The sequence below is a fragment of the Neopelma chrysocephalum genome, unplaced genomic scaffold, assembly GCF_003984885.1.
Source record: "Neopelma chrysocephalum unplaced genomic scaffold, ASM398488v2 Primary Assembly neopelma1_23b, whole genome shotgun sequence".
NCBI lineage: Eukaryota > Metazoa > Chordata > Aves > Passeriformes > Pipridae > Neopelma > Neopelma chrysocephalum.
Window position 1 is genome coordinate 6,124,824 of NW_020897692.1, and position 25,046 is coordinate 6,149,869.

Sequence of the window (25,046 nt, forward strand, 5' to 3'; positions counted from 1 at the left end):
GGAAATTGAACAATCATGCTGCTGCATTTTAGACAGTACATTTGTAATAAGCTGCAATAAAGTAAACACTTTATTTGAATGGATATAAGAAGAGGCATTACTTGTGATCACAAATGTATGTTCAATTCATGCTTTTGAAGCTCAATTTAACACAGCAAACAAATTTCCTTATAGTGTTGACACAGTTTTTCTTGGTAGTGAATTTTGATTTATGTGAAAAAAAACTTAAAGCATATCAAACTGGTTGTTTAGGATCTAAATGGAAGGAAGGAATATGATTCTTAATGGCTGTAATTTGAAAGCTGTATTTTGTTACCAGTAAAGGAGGGTTTAAAAGACTCACTTGCAATTACGTGATACTTTAGGTTCTACTTTAAATTTCTTTTCGTTTATTCTGATATCACTTAGCATCTTAGAAACCCATGGTTTCTAGGAACATTACAGAAGCCAGATAAGAAATTACTAGACTTAGGTTTAGGGCCTGATCCTGATAACACTAATGCAGGTTAATTGATCTTCTGAAGCTGCTCAAAGGAACGTAACTTACAAGATAAAGAGTTTTTCGAGCTGGATCCTACATGAATAGCCATCAGATACTGTCTGAACTTGTAAAAGTAGTTTTTCCTCAGTTGACACAGGCTTCTGGGAGGCTCCTGATAGCCCAACCCTGTGGAGTCTCCCTCTAACCCATCCCTGGTGGTGTGACAGCAAGTGACAGAATCTCTGTAGGGTGTAAGAAGTACAGGTAAAACAAGATTAATTTAGACTCCTACAGTAGCAATAACTTGGGTACAGAGAACAGATGAAAAAGTCATATGAGAAAGTACATTGTAAAATCTGTGTGTGGTAAGCACAAACATTTGTCAGAAAAGCCATCCTTATGGAGCTGAGGTCCAACATGTGAAAGGCAGCAAATGTCAGAAAAACTTTTCATCCTATTCTGATACAATCATCTAGGGTCTCTTTAATTTATTTTGAGGTATAGAAATAGCGTTGCCAAGGTTTGTAAAATAGTGATAGCATTGCTTTGTCTTTGGAAGGTTTGTTTGGATTTCTGCTGATAAATTATTAACGAGATCTCAGCTGCCCTGTGTCGGAAGATTTCTTGGTAGCATGACTGTAAATACCTGAGGGGTAATTAAGATTGGGTTTAGAGGACCTAATGGGGGGTAAATGCTTTCCCTGTGGTGTGACCACAAACCATCTCTCTTCCCCATTTGCAAACTGAGAATAATAAGCTTTACGAAATTCATAATTTATGGATAAGCTAAGTGGTGTTTTCAAAGTGTATTCTTTATTAGTGATGTGTAACTCTTGTCTCCTGGATCTTTTGTGTCTCATCATTCAGTGCTCTGTTTGGGGTTGGCACCCTTTTGCAAAAGCAGTCTGAATAAAGTATAAATGAGGGTTAAGACTGGCTTTCACAAGCTTCTCACAAGCAAGCAGGGGCACAGTCCTCAAAATATATTAGACTGTGAATAAAATATTTTCTTACATAATCATTTCTACATTATGATTTCAGCTTTTTCGATCAGTTTGCATTGTATATCCTAGCTCTCTCTTCCCCTTAGACAAATACCCTCGAATTTCAGTACTGACCCCAAGGATTATTAGTGGCACAATTATTTATGATGTGCCAAATCCAAGGAGGCTGTCTTTGGCCTCTGCAGAGTTAACCCAGGTGCTTGCAGAGAAGCATTGTTTTTACCTCTACCTGCAAATTCATGAGTTGTAAAGCAGGTGAAGCTCTGTTTGTGCCAAACTTGCATCCTCTCTGCAATAAGGTCACACTGACAACTTACTTTGAGAACTCTGTTGCTGCTCTCTTACTGCCTGGGTGTGTCTGTAGTTCCCCCGAGAGTTTCTTCCTGTTTCATCAGCATGCTGAGGGTCAGAATTACATGAGCCGCTTTTTAAATAAGACTTTATTTAAGAACTCATCACAGCAAAGCTATACCAACTTCACAACTCAGCACAGAATTCTTCCGTTTCTCAGTTTTTACAGGAGATGTGCAGAGATCTTTTTTTCTTTAATACAGAAACCTGTGATGATTAGGATGCCAGGGCAAGGGATATCGATCTAGGAGGACAGTCATTTATTACTTTGTTTCATTGAAGTGTTCAAGATGTGTATGGACCCGTAAACCTCTGCTTCCCATTCTTGATGATGATTAAAAGAAAACAGGATTTTTTAAAGCTTTAAAGTTCCCTCAGGAGTTAGGTGATGACAATGTCTAGCAGGCAGGTCAGCTGCTCTTTGAGTAATGTAGATGCCTGAGTTGTAATGCCCAAAAGTGTTCAGAGTTTATTGGTTTGCTGTGGCAAATGGCTTTACCATTGAGTGAAAGAAGTATAAAAGCATAAAAAAAATATTACCCAGAAGAGTGGTCATTGAGCAAAACATTGGTGCAAACATATGTATATTTCCACGTCATGGTCTAAGCAGTTACCTGCTTTGTTGGAGATACCAGTGTTCTGCTGAAACATTGGTTTCTTACAGATAGTTCAAATGGTGTTGTAAGGTCAGGTGTACAGGAGACCTTCCAGGATACATTAAGAAATCTATTTCCAGCTGGCACTGAAAATCATTAAACTTGCAATATCACTGATAAGAGGAAGGCTTTTTATTTCTGATGTTTCCATCAATCAGTTGTCAGGAAAACCCCAGGACTCCAACCCATTTTATGTATCAGAAAACAGTATCCATATTTTAAATTACTACATGTAAGAATGAGAGATTCTTTGAGAAAATATTATACGTTAAAAAGAAAGACTAAATCATGAACTGAGAGTGCTAGACACTGGAAGTCAAATATAAAAAAAAATCCACAATTTTAAAACGCCTCATTCTCATGATTTTGAAACATGATTTTTCTTTTTGGCTTTTCCCCTGATTTTGCAGTGCTTGGTGTTAGCATTGTGGTTTAATTAGGCATGAAAAAAAAAGCTAAAATTCTTATATTTCTTAATGTTCCTTTTCAGGAATGACATCTCAAAATTGGAGCATTTCCATTTCCTATGTACACAAGAAGCAATGTAGATACACTTAGAAGGCCTCATTAATGTTAAATAACCATATCAACTGCATTGTGTTTACCCAAGCTGATAACCATTTGTTGGGTAATATATTACTTAAAAGGAAACACAATCAGTCTGTTTAGTTTAGCAACAAATCTATGGTTTTGGTAAAATAATCTCTTGAATCATAATAAGAAATGGATGTTAAGCTGCATTACAGAATCTGTTTGGGCTTGAACAAAAATGCAAAGCAGATTAACTGATTAGCTACAGTATTCATATTTATGGTTCAGTGTACACTAATGATGTAAACAGGAATTTAATAACTATCTCTTATATTTTTATCTTCTTTGAGAAGTTTGACTGTGAAAAACATGCTAAGGGATACTTTATGTGAGTTGGGAAAAAAGTTCTTTAAAAGCATCTGAACAAACTGTCCAATAATTAGGAAGAAGCACTGAATGAACAACTTGGGATCTGTGTTCCGTGCTGCCCTATGCCCTGTAAGTGTTGGGGGCTCTCATAACTGCATGATCTTGCTTTGAGTTTGGCTTATCTTTTTATTTTCAGAAGCTGTTTATTTTGTTACTGCTGCTGCTTTATTTTTTCTGTCTCCATCCTATTCCTTCAGAAGTCTTGACCCCTCTTGTTTTCCTCAAATTCCCATGTAATACTTCTTTTTGTTCCCTGGCTGTTGTGATTGCATCTTCTTGATCTTCAGATGTTGCCCTTACTTTTGAGGAGTCATAGTGCCAGTGGGCAGCTTAATTCTCTCTGTTGTCTCAGGCATTCCACATCACTGGAGAAGTTTGGAAATAAAGTCTATAGTACTTTGCAGTTGTGGGCAGTCACAGCATTGGAGACTAACGCAGAAATCAGGATTTGAGATGTGCTGTTTTGCTAGAGAGAATTTATTTTCTACTCTGTCATTTGTGGCTGAATGTATGCCAATACCCTCAGGACAAGGAGCTCGCAAATGTCATGGTTTTGGATAGTTTTTAGAAAAGCGTGGCTTAATTTTTGCAGGGTGGCCTACTAGGAGAAGTGTTGGACTTCAGTTCTCCTGCAATAGGAGACTGGGAAACATCCAAAAGGCTTTTCCCTCATGACCACACAGCTAATCATTTTGGGATGTGCTACTTTCACTTGTTTGTTTGCTTTGGCTGTGAGAATGTATCTTAATGGAGAAAATATAGTTATGATATCAGAGAGAGGAATAATTATTTTCTGGGCCTTATGTAGCAGCTCTAAACTTTTCTCCCCTCCAGGCATTGGAAGTTTTTTTTAAAAACAGAAAACAAACAGTTTGTGTACTTGAGCATATAAAAAAGAAATGCCTTCATTGCACATGCCAGCTATAAAAAGAAAAGGCAGATTTTTCTTAGAAAATAAAAAGCCATTACATTTAGAATGTATCTTGCCTGCGTGTTATAGTTCCCTTTATTTTTTAATTCTGTATTTAGAAATAAAGATCTTTTTAATTTCACAAGATTTCAACTGCTGCCTTCGCTCATTTGTTCTCTCATGGAAGTTAGCATTTTCTATGTCTACTATTATGATCTTCTGGGATCTTAGAAATAGGCTTATGACTAGGGATGTGGAATAAGAATAGAAATAGGTGAATTGAAGAACATTTTCCTTTCTATAAATGTTTGGTAATAGAGGGGAAAGTGCAGCAAAAAGGCATTTAAAGAAAGAAAGCATTTGAAATTGAATGTTTTAAGGTTTTGCTTAAAAACATCACTTTCTTGATAGAGGATTATTTACTAAGCTAAAATAATTTCAATTGCTTTGAAAAAAACCTATGGAAACATAGAGCTTCTTTCAGCCAAGTCTTTGTTTATTTAAAAGTTTATCTCCATTTTTCTTTCTGAAGAACTTGGATATGGGGAAGGTAGATGTATTTGTAAAGTTTAAACTTGTCCATTGTAGACATGCTTTCTGAAATACTAACTTAATTACCTTAAAATCTAAATTTTTATTGTCAATACCCCTTATGTAAAGTAGCAGCTTGCCCAGGAATTTCATTTTCCTTTGGGATTAAGGAGAGTGGAATGATGGACCAGGTCTAATGATCAGGTGCACTGTGGAGATACACAGAAAAGTGTCAGCAGACTAGTAGCTGGTAGTCAGCAGAGATAATGCAGGCATGTTCAGAGGACTAGAGCTAACTACATTCAATATAAATGATTTCTTCTCTTTTTCAGAAGGATGTATTGTTGGGTTTTTTTTCACATTTTACTCTAAATTACCATAAAATGTGATTGCATGTTGTTACCCATCTCAAAAAGACTCCATTATTCAGCCAGGCAAGATAATTTGAGATGGGTTAGATATTTTACTTTTTTAATATATTTTGAATTTCTTTCAGAACATAGGGGATGGAAGGAGACTGGAAAATGGGAGATTTCCTAAGCCTTGAGTGTCATCATTTTTAGAAAAAGAAATAAGCTTACCCCACTGAAGTTTTTCCTAGTGAATGGCCCAGATGATGATAGCAGTGGGAAGCCTTTCTCAGCAGGGAGAGGAAGATAGCTGTCATCTTCATGTAATCTGACATTCTTAGGCAATGTCTTGTATTACGTCCAGTCTGATTTGATAATGAACTATTGCTGAAAAGGGGATGCATCTCAAGCCTGTTTTTTTCCAATCACATCGTGCAATCTAGCAGTAATGTAGTGAATAAGCTTCCAAGAGGATGCTCATCTGTATTTTTGGAAATTATTTCTGTTGTGCAAATAGGCTGGCTGTTGATAATTACATCAAATACAGGCAGGAACAGTGAACGTTGCTGCTGAGGAACAATTTCCTTCCTTTCGAAAAGAAAGTAGTGCACAGCTTGGTGTTTGTCCTTGCCCAGGATACAGTTGTTACCCAGACCAATAATACTGTTCTAATGCACACCACCTCTGACAGCACTGTGACCAAGACCTGATCCTCTGGGCTTCTAATTCTGACTGGCTGTCCAAAAATAGGCTAAGGAATAAATATTTAATAAAGGCAGGCTCCATGGAGTCCTTAGTGTGTGGGAATTTCCATCTTGAAATGGCTGAATGCTGGTTCAAGGCATTTTATCAATAGTGTGGCAGAAGCATCGGCACTGTACCAGAACTGAGGATAAGCATTTTGGCTGAGAACAACCATCATTCCTAATTCACTTTCTGTGAAGCACTAGCTGGAGAAGTACTTCTTGGGAAGAGAAGTGATGGTGCACTATTCAAATAGTGCAATGGACTGTAATACTTTAGGGGAGAAGAAGGGATGAACTCCATACTGCAAAAGCAGAATCAAGAAGACATTACCCTAAACAGCTCAGAATGAATTCCCAAAGGGAAGGAATTTCAAGACAGTTAAATTTGATGGCTTTCCTGTCTCACTTTGAAGTTGAAATACCAGAGAGTAGCATGCGCATGATAGGTAGGTGTAAGATGTGAATTATGGATACAAGGATTGCTATGGGCTGGTTCAGTCCTGTGTATAAACAATACCTGCTTAGAAGTCTACTAGGATGCAGTAGAAGAAGAGTGTTTTTAATGCTGCAAAGTGTGTTTTACTCAGAATACTTGTAGTCTTAATCAAATGCCCAGCAGTTCCTAAAATGTTATTTAATAATACTGTCATGGTTTGAGCAGGCCCAAAATCCAGTTCTGATTCCTAGCCCCCCCCCCTCCCACATCTCGACCCCATGTGAGATGGGTTTTCCAGACAAAAACACTAGACTCAATATGGGGGGAAAGGAATATATTACAGGACTATACAGCAAATAAATACTATAATACACTGCATACAATCTTAACTCTATATCTGTCTCTACCATGACAATAATATTTACAATGGGCCAAATCTCTTCTCCCTCCAAATAAAAGTCCAGGAGAGAAGAAGAAGAAAAGACCCCTTCCAGTCTCTCAGCAGCAGGTCTCTCTCTAGGCAGCAGGCTCTCCTCTTCCAGGCAGCAGTAGTAGTTGCTGGCTCTCTGCCAGCACACACGAGGGGGTCTCCAAGCCCCTCGGCCCTCCGTCCTCAAAACGGGGGTCTTTCCATGGGCTGCGGTACCCCAGACACGGTTGCGCCACCACGGTCATATCACGAAGCACGGGGGTCTTCGTGACGGTCTGGTATCCTCAGGGGAAATCAAGCCCCTTCACAGAGCTCCCATGCTCTGACTCAAAGATGGCTGCCAGCTTCTCTGAAGCTGGAGCAGGGGCGGCCAAGGTCACCCCACACACACACACTCCTTCGGCCGTCCTGGCTTATCTCTCAGGAGGCCATGAGCTTCTTAGCTCCTCTCAGCAGTGCATACTGCACTTTAGGACTCCTCTCAGTCCACCACCCCCTCCTCTTTCTCGGAGGGGTCTCTCTAGGGAGTTTGGGGGGGTTGGTTATCCAGTTCTTACCCCAACAAACTCTGTCTCTGGTGCTGGCTCTTTTCCTTCTCTTCAGACAGCTCTCTGTCTGCCCCGGCTGCATACCGGCTTATGTTGCTCCTTCTGGTCCTTATCAGTTGGCTCTTTGCCACTGCTCTTCGGACGCTGCTGTCTCCGCTGCTGCTCCCAGCGTCTCCCACTGCTCCTACCGGGGAGAAACTCCCCCAGCTCTTAGCCACAGGTACTCAGCCCAGTTCTGAGTCCCTGCAGCCCCCCAACCGGGGGCTGGGGGGGGGGGCAGAGCCCCCTAAGGGGCTTCTGCCCCGGCTCCTCGTGGCCTCTACAACATGCCCACCACTTCTTCTAACAACAAGTACCACTGCTTCTTTTCCGGTCCAGAGAGATATGTTTATATTTTGCAGGAGCACTGATTGGGTCAAGCCCCAAGGGTCACCACCCCCTGGGGGTTACCACTTTCCTAGTTTCAGGGGGAAAACCTGGCTCAAACCACTACAAATACAATAAGTACCTTTACTAAGGTCACTTAACAAAGTATGTGGAAAAGTAGGTGCTGTATTTCTTCCTTTGTAAAGTAATTACTACAACTTGCAATTGTTAAAGACTGTGATCACCAGTTTTCTAAAGGGAAAATTCATTTAAGTCAATACTTCGGCAGGTGTTCATATTCTGTGGAAAGATCCGTCTTCCAGCTTGCTAATGAATGGCCAAGCAAGTCTCTCGATAGTTAATAATATTGCTTAATTGCCACAGTCAGATAAAGCTGCCATCTAATTTATTGCTATTCTGAGCATCTGAACACTAGAAGAATGATAAGCCATGAGAAAGCCTTATGAGGTGGGTGGTTAGTGGAAGTCATTGCCTGCAGTTTTATACATTTCCTTTTCTAGCAGGTGATCTTTCTAACATTTCCCCCCTTTGGCTGAGAAACAGACATGTGGCCATACCCCCTGCTGCTCCCACTTCCAGTAAGCAGCTGTTTTCAAAATAATATGTCTTCCCAAGGCACTGCACAGCCAAGAGTTTCTTCCTGGGTTTATGTTTCCATAGTGTGCTAGAAAAGGATGTTGTGTTTTCTTGCATATACCTAATGGAACATAAATGAATCCACAAATGCGTGTCAGTCAAACCTCTGGACTGTATATAGCTTTTCAGCACGGATGGAAGAAGTGCTGTGCTGTGCAGAGTATGCTGCAAAGAGAAAGATTACTGATCTCGGCAATCGGCTGATTTCATCCAAGTGGTCATCAACAAAAGACACAAACTTCACTTAAGGAGTAAATGACCTGAGAAAAAAAAGCTCTTTGCAGGTGACAGAATGGATGAAGGAATAGTGTGTGACACGAAAACCTGAATCAAACTCTGTCAGTCCTGCAGTGGGACAGAACTCTGTTGTAAACCAGTTTAACAAAATTTTCTTATAGTGCCATGTTCACTTGACAAGTAAAATCCCAGTGCTTCCTGTCCGGGAGTGAACACAAGTATTCAGGGTAAATACCAAGAAGAATGTTAGGTTTCTCCTTATCAAATAAAGGATAAATCTTGTATATATGTATAGTACATACATAGTACTATGCCATATAGGAGGGCTTGGTCCATGCTCAGGACTATTTCATTAATTACTTGGTTTTATCTGGGAATTAATGGAAAAGAGATTCATAGGGTTTTCCACTGTATGTGCTATTAAGCTGTCTGGAGACAGTTATGGCCTTTTTCAAATCTGCATCCCTCTGACAGTAGTAAATTCCCGTGTCACCACTCAGGAGCAAGTAGACAACAGAGGTGAAAAATTATGCTAATGAATTGCAATAACCTGTCCCTTTTTATGAGAGTGCTTATGCATAAGATCCTGAATCCAAAGTGTTATATGTATTACCTTGTACAACTTTTCATTGGTAAACTGTAGCAACTAAACACAGCTAGCAGTTAAATACAGCTTTGTACTGCTGAAGAGGCCCTTTGGAACAAAGTGAAGTATATGGGTAAAATTGTTAAAGCATTAGATAGGGTTCTCAGGTTACCATGGTTACTTGAAAAATTTGCATTGTATCATAGATTATGATGCATAGGATGAAGTAGCCAAAACAACTAGGAAGTCCAATGCATATAAACTACATTTCCAAACCACACAGCATTGACAAATAGAAAGACAGATAGCTCAGAATATTGGCTGCTGACAAATCTATGAATCAATGAAGAGAACCTGAAGGGGATTTAGAATATATGTCATTTGAAATCCTGCATTATTTTGGAGTTACAATCTTAATTTTTAAACACAAATGAAAGAAAAAAAAAGGAAAGAAAAGAAAAAACCTCAGTAATGATTTTCCCTAAGCTCTTTCTGGTATTGAAATATGACATTTGGCTGTAAGACCTTCAACAAAGAAGGTTGATGAAACATGGATAATACATTTCGTGCACTTAAGCTGGCAGTATCACTTATACTGGAAGCAGTTTATTCCCATGGAAACCTATTTGCATTTGGGCCAGAAGTGACTTTTTCCCCCTCTATTAGCACTGCTGATGTTTTAGCATAATATAATTGCTTTATATTGACAGCAGATTCAAAAAGTATTTTTAAAGTGTTGAGTAGCTGAGCATATATATAATGGAGATGTAGTCTATGCAGTTTTTCTGTGCAGGATGGAGGCATATTGCTGAAAAATGCAAGGCAGCTTTTGATCTTCTATTATTTATCCCTAGAAGAAAGAAAAAAAAGTAGTTAAGATCTGTTTATCCCAAACAAATTTTTTTTATACAGGTGACAAAAGAACTGAAACAGTATGACAATAAAATTATAGAGTGCAAGTTTGAGAACAACAGCTGGGTCTTCATGCGACAGAGGATAGACAAAAGCTTTCCAAATGCCTACAGCACTGCCATGGGTGAGTAGAATAATTTGCTTTAAAAGTTTCTCAGGCTGAAATTTTAAAGTTTTAATCCCATTCTGGTTTAAGAGGAAAGGCACTCTGTGTTCTCATTTCTAGTTTGAGTCCTGGCTTCCCTAAGTTATTATAGTAATGCCTCATTTTGCAAATGCTATGTCAGCATTAGCTTTTATATAGCACAAATCCTTTGGCTGCAGGGTTGTTTGAGGAAGTCAATTAAACCAATACTCTGATTCAGTATTTAACAGATAACACAGAAGCAAGTGCCTAAGTCTTAGTGCTGACACTTAGTAGTACTGCAAACACTTGAACAAAGACAACTTAAAATGGCAGGCCGTGCCTTTTAAGTCAGAGCCAAGAAAGTTTGTATTTACAATAGCAACTGCAACAGCAGTTAACTAGCTAACATCGTTTCCTAGTGTTGTGTTGGCTTGCTGGGATGTAGTGCAAACTGGCACACAAGTGGCATTTGTTGAACAAAAATCCACTAGAATTCCACCTCTATTTAAAATGCCAAAACCATTATTTGGAGGATGGGCTAGAAAATTAATAGGAGAAAAATGTCATCCTAGGTTTCAACAATAGTTGTAAAACAATAAAGAAGGAAAACAAATGAAAAGTGTGGTCATATCCCTGCAGAATTGTGAGACTTTTATGTTCATCTACCAAAAAATGTTTTCCCAGATACTGTAAATTAAGTGATATTTACTTTCAGGTGAAGTGTAAGAGTTTGAGAAGTGTGGCAAGGCTGAATAACAATAGTCATGCTGATGCTTAAATTTGTTTAGTTTCAAAATGAAATTTAATCACTTTTAAGACCATGCTAATTACTAGGGCATGCATAGATAATGTAGGATTTTCTCTGAACTCTTCTACTTGTATTTCTGCCTGAGCAGTGAGTAGATTTTCTTGGATAAACACAATGTGGTCATTTTGCCAGGAGATAATAAATCTGCTGGCACCTTAGTGGACCTGCACGATGTAGCTGAAATGCTTGCTTGAGCAGTCTTGTTGCAAAGGAGGAATGGGCCACAAAAAAGTACAACAACATCTCTTTGTGACCATGACCTAAATTTCTCTTCTCTGTTTCACCTTAGTGTTTCAATAGTTTGTTTTCCTTAGAGTGTTCTCTTCTTTGATGAGTAGCATATTCTTCTTTCCTTCATTCTTAAGAGCATATGTATCTACCCCTTTTCTCTCTCATTTTTCTCCATTTGTAGAGCAGTTATGTTATTCCTGACTTTTTTCTGCCAAAATATAATGAACTTCCTAAAAATTAAAATTAAAAGAAAATTAAATGCTACAGGAAGAACTTTTTTGTGAGAAATATTTCAGTTTTTCCATAGGAATTTTCAAAACAGAAGGTTCTCTTTTGGCTTTAAATTTTCACTTTTGACCATTTATCAAAATTTCCAGAAGTTGTACTTTCTTATTTGAGACTTCCATTGTCCCCTTCTCTAGATCCTCTCTCACCTATTTGCTTTTTCTTGATGAAAAATACTATTTATTTTTCCCTATGGTTGAAATAGCAACAAGATAAGGATCTGTCTGTGTCTTGCTTTTGGACTTTGATACTTTCAAATTAAAAAGAGAAGGACTTTTTGAGTGATTAAACTAGAGCAGCCCTTAAAAGTTGATCTAGATCTATACCAACTGCCTTGTGGCACAAATTCTGTTCCTAAACTACTGGTAATCATAATGCTTTCCAAATGCTAAAGTCAAATACAATGCAACTCTTAAAGCACCTTTTCACCAAAAATAATGAGATAATTATAAATAATGCTAGGAAAGTGTTTTATTAATCATAAAGTAATCCTTTGAATGATTCTGGAATTCTGCAGGAAAGAGAGGAATGTTTTTGAGAGTCATTGTTATTCGTAACAATGCTATATTGTAAGTACATTTTAAGGAGTCTTAATTTTGTTTGGTACTCTAGGATGTCAGTAGATTGTTTTGCATGGAAATTGCATCTGTCCTTACATGCTATCAATTATCCTCTAATCATTTTGTGCTTTCTTCCAAAATAGTTGTAGGATTCCTACTGAATTTTTTTCTCCTTATTTTTCTCCTCTCCTTCTCTTGAGAGGATTAATTAGGGGAATATAAAGTTACATAGGAGAAGTATTAAAAATTTGTTTAAGTGAAGCAAGCCTTTTTATTTATTCCATAAAGTCCAATGGGCCATTACTTAGAAACTGTGACCTGGGCAGTCACGTTCAGTACTCCAGGGGCGCTTGTACATGTGTGCCTTGGCCACCGCGCAGCACCGTGGCCACTTGTCTGTCATATGGTCTGGTGTGCTAGACATGCTCCTTGCTTTGTGTCAAGTTTTTCTGTCCCATGAGGGTATATAGGTTAAAAAAAAAAGGACTGTGCATTGCAGGTTTGTGGTATTTGTAGGATTTACTGGTGACAAAAAATAAGTTACCATAATTCAGAGGTTTTTGATACTAGGCCTATCTTGTTTCTAGCTACTTGGATTTTATGCATATTTTAAAACCATCTCTCACAAGGCCTTTGTTGCTGTTGCTTGCCTCAGTAGGAGGTCAGTTCTCAGTGGTTTTATAGTTGCTCCATGAAGCCTTACACACACAGGCCTTTTGCTAGTTTTAGAAAGAGAGATTCCTATGAGCACAAGGCCCATGACACTGCTTTGCTCTCTGGGGGACAAAGCAGAGATTCGTGACTCCTGACACAACCATCTTGTGAAAGTGTGTGTTTAAGGCTGAATATTTGAGCCAGAATATGTTATTTATTTTGCAAAGAGGGGATAAAATTACTGAAGTGCCAACTACAACAAATTGGTTTAGTAACTTGAGAATGTGCTCTTTGTTCCCAGCTGTATGCAACAGCATCCAGAATCCAGTCACGAAGGAGATGCTGTTTGAGTTCATTGACAGATGTGCGGCAGCTTCTCAAGGACAGACACGAAAACACCACCTTGATCCTGACACTGAACTTATGCCACCCCCACCACCCAAAAGGCCACGTACTATAACATAAGGCCATGATCTCAGTGGATAGTGTGTTTACAGTTCTGCAGAAGGTGATATGCAAGTGTGAAGGCTGGAAAAAAAGAAATCTGAATTGCTGTAAATAATTGTGTGTGTTTTTTGAGTTTGGTTTTTGTTTTGTTTTGTTTTTCCAAATTCCACATACAAATGGACATTGTTTTGTAACTGCTAAATTCAACCGTACTTTATGGTATTTGAAGAATAAATTTCCAAAGGTTTAGACAAGAACCAAGTACAATGAAGTCAGTGGAAAGCTGCCTTGTTTATATATGGATCTCTTTTCACCTTTAATTTATAATGTCAGCAATCTGGAACTGAGGAAACATTGGGATGCTGTACTTTTTAGAAGCTGTATTTAAAAAAAAGCAGAAGTGTTTTTTTACTATTGTTGTTCAACTGGTTGTGATTTGTCACCCGTAGTATAACTGATCATAGTTTCCCTGCGTTTCTGAGACTTGTGTTTAACAGCAAACAGCAATGTTGTTTGTGCTCTCTGTTGATTGAAAACTAAGCCGCCTTAGATCACTCTAATTTCAAAATTAGCTGGGTTTTTGTTGTTGAAATATTAAGAGGTGAATCCTTCTTGTAAATAGCATCCCTTTGAAAGGGAATGTGGTGGGTGTTTGCTTTTTCCCCATGTTTGAACCTAACGCCAAATGTATAGTGGGCTGATTTTAGCTTTGCCTTTTTAAGTTTATCTGTAGATGAGAAATATACCAAATCCTTAGTATTAAGGTCTCTGTTAAAGAGACTTTTTAGTACAGGGCTTAGTTCTCCACAGTGATACTATTGTAAATACTACTAAAAAGTACACATCACTGTGATATGCAAGAATAATAAGCAGTGCTAATAATGATGTCTTGCATCCAGGCACAAAATGGCAGAAGAAATGCCAGGCAACTCCTTTGTAAAAGAGAAAGTAGTTTCAGTGGAAGAGAGCCACATCAGACAGAGAGTCTCCTGGTTTAGGTAATCGCAGGACAAAAATAAGTCATTTGGGGGTGGTGGATGAGTGTCCCAGGGAACAGGACACTCATTTTCAAACATGTTGTTGGCTGTCCTGTGGCACCGTGCTCATCCTCTGGCTGACTTTCTTTCTTATCAAATGAAGAAGCACATGAATACCTTGATGGCTTTTGTTGCAGTGCACTGGCAGATGTTCATAGTATTCATTTTGAGAAGCTGCCGTCTGGTTGTCTACGGGAGGAGTTGTTCTTTTCTGGGATTAATTGGAAACCAAATGCAGATTTTAAAGTTTACTGTACATTTATCAAGCAGGGATTGAATTGGCTCTTTGTATCATTTTCTTAGTGTATGAGTCATCCATCCCATCCATTCAGCAGTCTAATTAGTGAAGGTCATTGATTTGTTATAACTAAAATGCATTTCTGCTCAAATGAGCTTTCATGTTTGTAAGCAAAGTTTACTCCTGCATTTTTTTTCTGTATGGAAACTTTAAGACTATGTTTTGTTATGGCTTCCCTATTTGTTTCAACCTGTTGTATAAATGCACACGGCATCATTTTGATGGCGTTCCTGGCTTCTCTTTCTGGGATATTCCATATGTGTTTTAGACAACTGAAGGAGTTATATAAGTTACTTTTTATACTATGATAAAACTTGAGGGGAAAATAATGTGTTCATCGAAGTTCTTTTTTTCAACTGTACATAGTTTCTGCACATTATCTATAGAAAAATATTAAATCACCTATGCAAGGTTGCAAAATGATCTCTTAAAAAAAGAGCCTTATTAATTTGATGTGAAAACCTATGCATCCTCTGTGCATCTTGCATTGAAACACACAGTCAATTATTTCTTTACTCAGTATAAATAATTTCCCGCAAATTATACTTGTCATTCAGATTGTCATAACATACACTTTGTCACTGATCTTCATGGCTTATGGCAGTTGCAATGTGTATGATGATTCCAGCCTTCTCTGTGAGGTTAGGACATTTCATTTTTGTAGGGATGTGTCTGGGTTATTTCCATCTTTCTCCTTCCCAGCCCTTGCATCTTGTATTTCAACAAGACCTGGCTTCTGGTTTATCTTTTATTTCAGAGCTGCAGCACTGCAAGCTGTCTTCCATGTGCATTCCACCAAGTCCATGAATGTGTTGTGGCCCTTGTATTTTGAAAGTGTCTTTTTTTCTACTCTCAGCTTGAAATGGATATTTTGGAAGAGTAGTGACTCTGAGAAGGTTTAGAGCTCCATATGCACATTTGATTGTCAAACTTTTCTTGCACTGTGACCTGTAGCTTTTTAGGGAGGTCAATTGCCTTTGCTTTTCTAGAAGAAGAAGCTCCTGAGGAAGGGTTGGATGAAGAACCTGATGAAAACAAATAGACTTTCACTTGGACCAGGTGGGTTTAATGCTGTGAGAAACACAAACCTCCTTTCTCTGTTACTAGATATTCAAGAGATTGAAGCTAAAAAAGCAAAGAAGAATCTGTGCCAGGAAAATAATGATGACAAAAAAAACCCCTAACTTGTCTATTCTTTGGTGTACAGCATGAATTCATCCACTGTTTTGTCATTTGCTAAATATATAATTAAAATTTGGATTCAGTGGAGTTTCCAAAAAATATAAGTACATTCCTCTACAAACCGTGTATTAAGTATTTTAATAAAGTCAATGGTTTAAAATACTTTTCCTAAAGATGTGTTTGCTTTTGATGCTTGTGCTTTCCTGGTACCAGTGCAAGCCCCAGGATACCACAGTGTTATTGCTATTGCTGTTCTGTCCTCCAAGAAAATGAACCACACTTTTCAGAGGTCAGTGGCTTTTCTCTCAGGTAGGAATCCCCCGGTGGTGGCCGTGATCCATTATGCCATTTTTAAGTACAATTTGCTCTTCCTGCAACTAGAACCAGAAGGAAATCAAATGGTGCCTGAAATAACTATTTTACCACAAGCTAATGTTATGTAGCTTATTCATTCAATGTTAAATGCAGCTGCATGAAAAAGTTGTGCAAGAGGTCTGCACAAGTCTTCCCTGATGATTTATCATTCAGCATGACACTAGAGCTGGTAGCCCACCTACCTGGACCAACTCCTGGATTCGAGTTGTAATAAGGCAGTTTCCTTTTTCAGGTTGCAACTGTCTAGCTGACATTTTTCAGAAACTAAAAAGCCCATCTTGATTTTTGAAATTTCCATCTAAGATCCCGCCTTCACTCCTTGTATGTTCTTGTTACGTGTGCAATTCTCGTGGTGCTTGTCTCAACCATTTCTGACTTTGCAGTGTTTGAGTGCAAACACAAACCAGATCTGGCATTTGAGCATGCCAGGAGAGGTATGGTAACTTCTGTAACCCCTCCTCAGTGCTCCTCTCCATATGCTTTAAGGAAGGAGGTTGATGCGCCTGGGCCAGCGCGTCACATTGTGTAGTTTGTGTTGGCTTACATGTTCTCTGGAGCAGTCCTTCAGAATTCCCACTTCTCTGCATGGCAGTTCCCTGGTTCTGTGCCTAAGAGATGTGACTTTATATTCTCATGATATGTAGGGCTTAATTGTCTCTTATGACCTCAGAGTATTCACAAAGGTGATGGCACAGCAAGCTGATTTCCTAGGATTCATCTATAGAATGAGAGTCGAAATCAGGTTTGTTTCTCTTGCATGTCTCCTGCAGATTTCTGTCTGTCCCACAGTACTTCCCCTCAATTCTTTTCCAATGAATATGATGTATCATTTTATGTTACTCCCCTGTGCTATTAGGATTTTGTTGTCAAAGTGTTAAATATTTTTATTTAGGGTAAATTTCATAGCATCCAAATTCTTGCAGTAGTCAGTTAAATTTATAAGGTCATTAAAAATATCCAATTCGTTGGTCAAGAGCTACTTATTTTCCATTTATTATATTACTTTCCTTTGGACCTCTAATCAAATCCTAAATCCAAGCAATTCTGTTAGCTTGAGTGAGAGTAACATTTGGCTGAAATGCCTTAAAAGTAGCTAGACTGCTTTCCTCCTACACTACAGTGCAAGGTTTAATCTCACCTTGCCTGGGAGCTGCTGCACCTTCGAAGGCTCACAAACCCTGCAGGGGTTAGATTTCACCTGTACCCCTTTGTTTTCAGTGTCAGATTTCTACCCTCTGCTTACAGCATAGTTCTTCAAGCTTGTGTTGCTCCATTACACCTACCTATCTGCTTTTCCAGTTGTCCCACCATCAGATGTGAGACTAAGAGAAACCTATTCCCTGTGGCTGACCCTCCATTCATGTTCTTTGAGGGCAGGCTCACTCCAAGCCTGTATCCTCATCCCTGTTTGACACCAGCCTTGAGAATTGATGGGTAGGGCAGTACTGTCCCTGTAAGTCATGCTTGCACAGGGAAATCAAAGCAGCATCTGCCAGCTGTGACAGTATTCATCATATGAGCAAGGAGCCTTTTTTCCCTTCCCTCCCTCATGACCGTCTCCCTATTTTCATGTACAAACAAAGGCAAGACATACTCTTTGCACTGACATCTGGATAAATTAGTTAATGTTTGCAGTGGGAGTATAGGTTAGTGCTCTTTCTGCTTCCCTGATGAGAGTCTGCTGAGCTTTTGCAGAGATCTGTAGGACTGAGGCTGGAGGTTGATTGAGATATTTACAAAACAGTTTTCCCTTAGTCGGCTCCTTTTAATCTGGTTTATTTCAATCCATAGTCAGCAGTAGAGGTGGGGGTACATGAGCACAAACCTTTCAGTGATGTTGGTGCATCCAGGAGTGTGAAAATGTGGAAGACAGTTAGTGAACTTGATGAGGGAACAGTAATAACAGTTTTTTCAGTGTTGTAAAGAAACCTAAAGTAAAATCTAAGTGCAGCCTGTTTCCACTTCTATTAGAAAGCACTGGATGTAAAAATAATAGATATTTTTTAATAAAATCAAATTATAGTCAAATTGACTCCCGTGATGGAAATTTATTTAATCAGAAGTACTGTTCATCTCCCCTTTCTCCCTCTTCCTCCTCCACTCTCAGTATCTTTGTGTCTCTTTGACTAGCAGAAAGCACACAAATTGGGTTCAGGAGCATTCATCTATGATACTTTGGGAAAATTAAATTTTTATTAACTCTTCTACTCAGAACTTCCTCTAATGTGGGAAGGCAATAAGATTATATTAAATAGGTCTGTATAAATGCCAAGTATGTAACACTGGAAGAACAGTATTTTGTTAGTATCACAACATACTTCAAAGAGTTTCTGAACTAATATGATCATCAATGGATGGGAAACTTCAAATAGTAAAAAATTCCATTTGAAAAGGTAAGATGATTCAACAGAAAAAGATTGGAAAAAGAGTATAGACTGAGCTGTGGGTTTGGGAGGGGATGCTGAGTGTTTCTGTGGCCAGCAAATCAGCAGTGAGAGGAGATACAGTGGGAGTGACTGGAGACCAGGCAGCTGCCTCTGCTAAACACTGTTCTGGTGAACTCCTGAGTAAGAAGCTTCACAAACAGGCCATAACCATACCTATGCAGTAGTTCTGATCAAGTGGACCATGAGGGAGGCAAGTCTGTTGAGAGCCCTGGCATTACAGGGACGAGGGGGTAGATACAGAGTGGCACACCAGGAGGACAAAACCAGAAACGTCTCTCTCCAGGGTAAACAAAAACTCTGACTTATAATGAAGTAAGATAAGAATAGAAAAACAATCTTAGTTTGAATTCCCCGTCAGTTTGCTTGGCAGTTGATGCTGTTTCATTGTACTTATAATCTTCTCCTTTGGTTCAGTTTATAGACTATTGTATGCAACATCTTTTTAATGAAGAATTCTGGTTTGACAACATGGAGGTTTGAGACCCATAAAATCACTGCTTGGAAAGCATTAAGGAGCAAAACAAGTCTCTTTCCTCTATCAGGCAGTGAAAAGCATCTCTGAAAGGTTTTCTGGTCTTTAAAGCAGTGGGCTCCTGGAATAGTTTACTTTCTCCTGCTATGGTAGTTTGTTCTTTTAAAAGAAAAGATTTAGTATGTTACTCTTTGGCTGAGAAATCAATTGTATGAAATCAATGATAATTTTGCTGCCAGGTAATACTTACCCGTGTGAGTCAGTGACCTGCTGGTATTCTGCAAAAATAATCTACAGCAGATATATGCCGAAGTTTGAAGCAGTTGTGGTCGGCTTTCTGCTTTTCACCATTTGCTGCTTACATCAAAGCTGTTTTATCCCTGAAACTAAGACTAGCAACTGGCCATTTGCTTCCTCTTATGAACGTCAAACAGTAAAACACAACCTCCTTTGGTTCTGGTGTCACAGCCAAGTCATTTTTCAAGAGTGCATGTAGCTAAATGAGGATGGTGATTTCCTATTGCTGAGCCTGGTGCACCCGCTAGAAGTGGTGCTGGACTCTCTCTCTGCATGGGGCAAGCTGCCTGGTGCAGTTTCCAAGGCACAGTGAGAGCAGTGTGCTAGGGAAAAGGCTGGCATTGCACCCTTCTTCTCAAATATCCAAAATTAGCCTTTTGACATATGTATCCAGCCCAATCCCCTCCAGCATTAGTAACAGTAAAAGTACAAAATGACTTGAAACTGTTATTGACACTCCCTTCCTGTGGCTAGTCTTGTACTGCTGACTCTTGGAAGGTGTCTCAGTTTGAAGAGACTGGAAGGTTTGCTAAAGAGGATGAGTTATGGGACAAAACAAACTCCTCTCTCTCAGCAATTGTGAATTAAAAATTACGGGGCTTTAATCGAGGAAGTGTGGAAAACAGAAGAGATAACAACCCTTTATTAAAAGATATATGTATGTTAGCAAAAACAGTAACAGAACACAAAAAAAACTAGACAGTAGTCCTAGAAAAAAAAAGGTCTGGGTGAATACTTCTCTGTCTTTTAGCGCAGTCCTAACCGTGGCCTGCAGGGGGCGCTGTTGGATCACTGAAGGTGCAGGACCTGCAGCTCGCTGTTGCGGTCAGCAGGGGGCGCTGTTGGGCTCTGGCGGTCACCACGCGGGGAGAGGGGTCTGGGGATTGGTCTCGGGTCGTGGGAGGAGCCGAAAAGAAGATGGGGGACCTTACCCTCAACGGAAGGAAAGGGGTAAGGAAGGCAGTTCACCCCCAACAGGACTCACTGCGGTTCTCAGTTGATGGTGCCCCAAAAGCTCCTCCTTCTCTCCCAGCGAGCACATAGACTCTCCGATGAAACACAGCAGATCCGGGCTGGGGACAAGAGACAGCTCCCAGACCAAGCTGAAGTCAGCAGTCTGGGCTGACCAGGACGGGCAGTCAGACAAACAGACTTCCAGGCCTTCTCTCCAAATGCTCCGCACACATACCCTGTCTCCGTCCTCCAAAGAGAACCCAGCAAAACTGCCTCTCTCCTGTCAGAGCAGAGCCAGCCTTCGAATGGGCCATTAGCTAGGAATGTGACTCGACTGGCTAAATCTTTTGTGAAGCTAATGACCTCCCCTTCCCCCCTCCCATTCCAACTCCGTTTTTTTTCTTACAGCGAAGCAGGGAAAGGAAAATTCACCTCTCAGAGTTATAACCTATGACAGAAGGTCTTGCTCTGTGCTCCCTACATCCTTGTCCCCATCAGGGAGGATGGAGAAGGCATGCACTGCTACTCCTGCAGCACTGTAGCTGCACGTGGGCATGCTCACCACCTCTCTTTTCAAAGGGGCTTCTAGTTTAACCTCAGAATTGTGCTAGGGATGGTAATGAACTTGGACCAGTGCAAGGACTAGAGAGCCTGGATACGGCCTTTCTACCTAAGCACTGCCCCCTCCCTAAGCTCAGCTCTTTCCAGCATGACCTTACAAGAGTGTTGTCCCATAAAGGTGAGCCGAGACATTTGGATACTGCTGGGCATGTGTATTTCCCCACTGCACAGCTTTCGACTGCACAGCTTGGTAATGCTCTTCAGTCCCTCAGACCAGGGCTCAAGACTTTACAGAAGAAAGACACAGGTGTCTGAAAGGGGTGCTTTGGTCTGATGGGGTGGTAAAATACCCATTTTCCTTTCCCCAGAGAACACCACTTTATCAGCAGGGAAGGCAAGTTGGTCCCAGGGCAGCAAGGGAGGCTGTTTAGCTCCAGTGAGAGGTGAAGTGCATGACTGAGTCATCCTGACTAGAGGAAATGGGCCAAGAGTCTGTCAGTAACAAACATGCAGGCACACAGGTCTGAAGCAAAGGGAAGTCACTATTAGCTACAGCTTTGTAGTTACTAACTCCTGTAGCTCTTGTATCTCTTCAATTTACAGGAACCACAAAGCCCTGGACACAGAGTAGATGCGCAAGTACTAAGGCCTTATGTATGTGTGTATAAGTGTTGTCCCTTTGGAGTCTGTCTGTGCCACTGAGGCTTCTTGATGCTTACAGAAAATTAGAGACACACTCATTAAGATTTGGTCATGCTGGCCCAGAGCTGCGAAGGAACAGAGAGTGTTCATGAGGCTTGCAAAAAGGGAATGAGGACAGCAGCCTGTGTCACTGGGACTCCTCACCATATTGATGGAGAAAAGAGTTTATCCTGTGTGTCCATGTCTCTGATGAGGACTGTGCAGCAGATACCAAAAGCCTGGAACATCTGCTAATGATAGCTTCAAAGAGGAAAAATAATCAGCTCTTGCTAAGTATGAAATTCAAAATTTACTGCGTTATGTAGTAGCTCCTGTTCAATCCATAGGCAAAATATTTTCTGAGTTTGTGGAGATTTGACAAAAATACCCATTCCATAAAGCCAGTTGTGAGCACAGAACAGTTTGCTTTCACACACAATTTTAGGAAGGAAAACAGAACAATTCCTGTCCAGGCAACTGGGTTATGAAAACTGACAGAGCATTGCCTGTGTGAAGAGAGTTTCGATGATGCACAAGGGACTGGTTAGTGTATAACATGCAAATGCAATTCTATCTGTGAGGCATTACAACTACAAAATGTCTCACAATTATGCTCTTTTCTCAAGAGGTAATTTCTTACTATGGATCCCCTCCCCTCACAGCAGCAGAGCTGCCTTTCCCAAGTGAACTGTTGTTAGTCCTTTACTCCCTCTCCACTCTTTTGCTCTAGCATTTCCTAAAGCAAATGAACTGACCGCTGAGTGGACCGTCATCTCTTGCAATGTGCCTTAGAATCATAAAATAATTAAGGTAGGGGAGGACCTTTAAGATCATCGAGTCTAGGTTTTTTGTGCTACAAATAGCGTGTGAGAACTGTTTGCTAACTAAATGCTGGCCAGGTAGTCTGTGGGGTAAATGATGATTGGCAATGCAATGTCAAGATTATCCACAAACACAATGTACTCTGCAGGAGCAACAGTCAGCAGGTAGAATTCAGAAAACCTTCTCTACACTATTCATAAGCTCTATTTTTTCAGCTTTGGTAGCTGTGTCTTGAAAATGGCTTGCAATACTCCGTGCAAATTACTTCGGCCCAGATACTGGAAGTGTTAAGACTCTTGTTTTCAAGTTCCTGGACAGATTCTAAGTGACAATGGAAGTCAATTCACATCCAAAGAGTGCCTGTTGTTCGTTAAAAGAAATGCTGTCAGATGTGTCACATCACTTCCCTCCTACCCAGATGCAAGTAGCTTAGTGGAAAGATTCATTCTGAGATTCAGGCTAGTGAACAGTGCTACGACCCCAGATGAAGATGACTTAAAACACAAGATTGCATGTATTGTACTAGGCCATGAGATGCCAGCCAAGCCATTTTGAATAAGACATCAGCAATTTTGTTTATCAGATATAATGGAAAGTTTTGTTCAGACTTATTCAGAATGAACTCCATGATGATCATGTTGACATAAGTTTACATGGCAGAAGTTTTAGAAAGCAACAACCAAGGCAACTTCCAGGTAACTGAAGTGTATGTGTCACAGACTGGTCTTCTTTCACCTAACAGACATGGTCCTCATGAAACCACAGGGGAGATGGGGATACTGTTTTCCCTTTTTTGGAGAAGGATGTCATACCTCAGCCATGCCAAATGAAACACCAAGCCTAGACTTAGAAAAGCAGACCACAGCTTGTATCACCACTGTTGCTGTGGCGAGCCACACTAGTCCAGGGGCTCAAGAGGGCAGGCAGCAACAGGTCCGTATGCTTCCCCAGAGGCACATGCCTGAGCCTTGGCCTTGTGCACTTTTTGATGGCAATGTGCAATTTTCTTTCAGTCCTTTACAGAGAAGCACATTTAGCATGCTGCTGTTCAGTAAGGCCCAGAAAGATGGGACCAGCTGAAATCTAGCCAAGTAATGGCTTTTAATGCCTGTTTTTCAGGAGAAATACTAACAAGTTACATGGAACAAGCACCTGTCTGAAATAGCACTCAGGGAGCTCTCATGTTCACATCTTATAGTGAAGTGAAGGCAATTCCTCTGCAGCGTGAGACAAAAGCAACTTACTACAGTCTCATTTGTATTACCAGCCATGTTGGTGTCTCAGCTATCTGCTCATGCACAGGTGATGATATGTCCCCTAGTGCCGTTTAAAGACTCCGAGATATTTTCGTAGAGTCACAGAATAGCTGAGGTTGGAAGAGACCTCTAGAGATTGTCAAATCCCACCCCTTTCGAGGGTTACATTTGTCATTTTTTAATTGCATATTAAAAATGAAAAAATGGCAGAAGAGGAACGTTAAAGAGTTCTGTTCCTCATTAAAACAGGACAGCTAATGTACATACAGTATGTTCAGTGACAACCATTAACTAGTCAACAAATCATCATCCAGAGTACTGCAATTACTTTCTAACAAAAGTGAACGGCTGTTGTGCAGTGTTAGGGACAGCAGCACATGCCACATGGTGCACATACAACACATACAGATTAAATCTGAAAGATAGCATCTATACAAGCTCACTGTGAACGTTCATTGTAGCTCAGAGTTCTCCAAGCCAATGATCTTTTAGAGATTTTTAATTGCTCTCTCAAATACATTTGTTGGCAATAATGCTTAAAATAACATTCTGTGTTTCCGGAGTACCCCCATCCTAGGGTCACAAAGGTAATGGCATTGGATTATGCTCCTCCAAGATGGTTCTTGTCCTGTTTTGAAAATGTGGATAAAAAGTCAGAGGTGTTACTACAGAATGTCATTTCTATGGCAAAACCTACTGCTGAGCCATGCTCCTGTGACAGAGTACAAAATTATCCTCCATGACAACCTAAAATCTTCTCCTTCATTTTTCCAAGGACATGAGGACTGTAGTACATACGCATAGCGCCTGGAGTAATTAGAAGATGATTTTGCTAAAAATATCTCCAATGTCAGCCTTATATTTAAAACACTGTAATTTCCCAAATAGGAACCTAGCCTTACTCTCCTTCATAGCTGTCATCTCTAAATCATTGCCACATCTGACTTTCCCTAAATGGGAATCTCAAAGCTTCTGGTGGCTCACAAAGACTGCCTGTTTCTGTTTTGCTCAGTACTGAGGAAAAATCACTTGCTCCAGATATAGGGAATTATCTAAAATCAAAACACAGTGATGTGAAGGTGAGGCTTTGATGACGTGAAGGAAGGAAGAAAGGAAGACTATCCTAAACAAGGTGACCGTGATGGATCCTTTTGAAAGGAAGATCATTCAACTAAGTTCAAGGTGTGATATTTTCTAAACAGGATCAACAGGACCTTACAAACATCCTGTTGAACTGATCTAGTTTTGCTTGGTTCCTCCTCTAGTTCTCTGGATAAAGAAGAGTTCAGCTTCATGTGACTGGGTATGGGGGTAGCATTTTCTATTGCTGTAACTTCCTCAGCATATAAGGCTGTGTTCCAAAATGCTGGTGGGAAGATAGAATGATGTGT

At 40.0% G+C, this 25,046-nt stretch overlaps 1 protein-coding gene across 3 annotated transcripts in view; it reads left to right on the plus strand.

Annotated features, from left to right (window-relative positions):
* Positions 1-15,952, plus strand: part of RNGTT (RNA guanylyltransferase and 5'-phosphatase) — a 187,289-nt gene extending 171,337 nt beyond the window's left edge. For all 3 annotated transcript variants that reach the window (XM_027695540.1, XM_027695522.1, XM_027695530.1), the window contains 2 exons: positions 10,162-10,285; positions 13,128-15,952. In XM_027695540.1, coding sequence (XP_027551341.1) covers positions 10,162-10,285; positions 13,128-13,291 — 288 coding nt within the window. In that variant the 3' untranslated portion in view covers positions 13,292-15,952. The remainder of the gene's footprint in view (positions 1-10,161; positions 10,286-13,127) is intronic.
* The last annotated feature ends 9,094 nt before the right edge of the window (positions 15,953-25,046 follow it).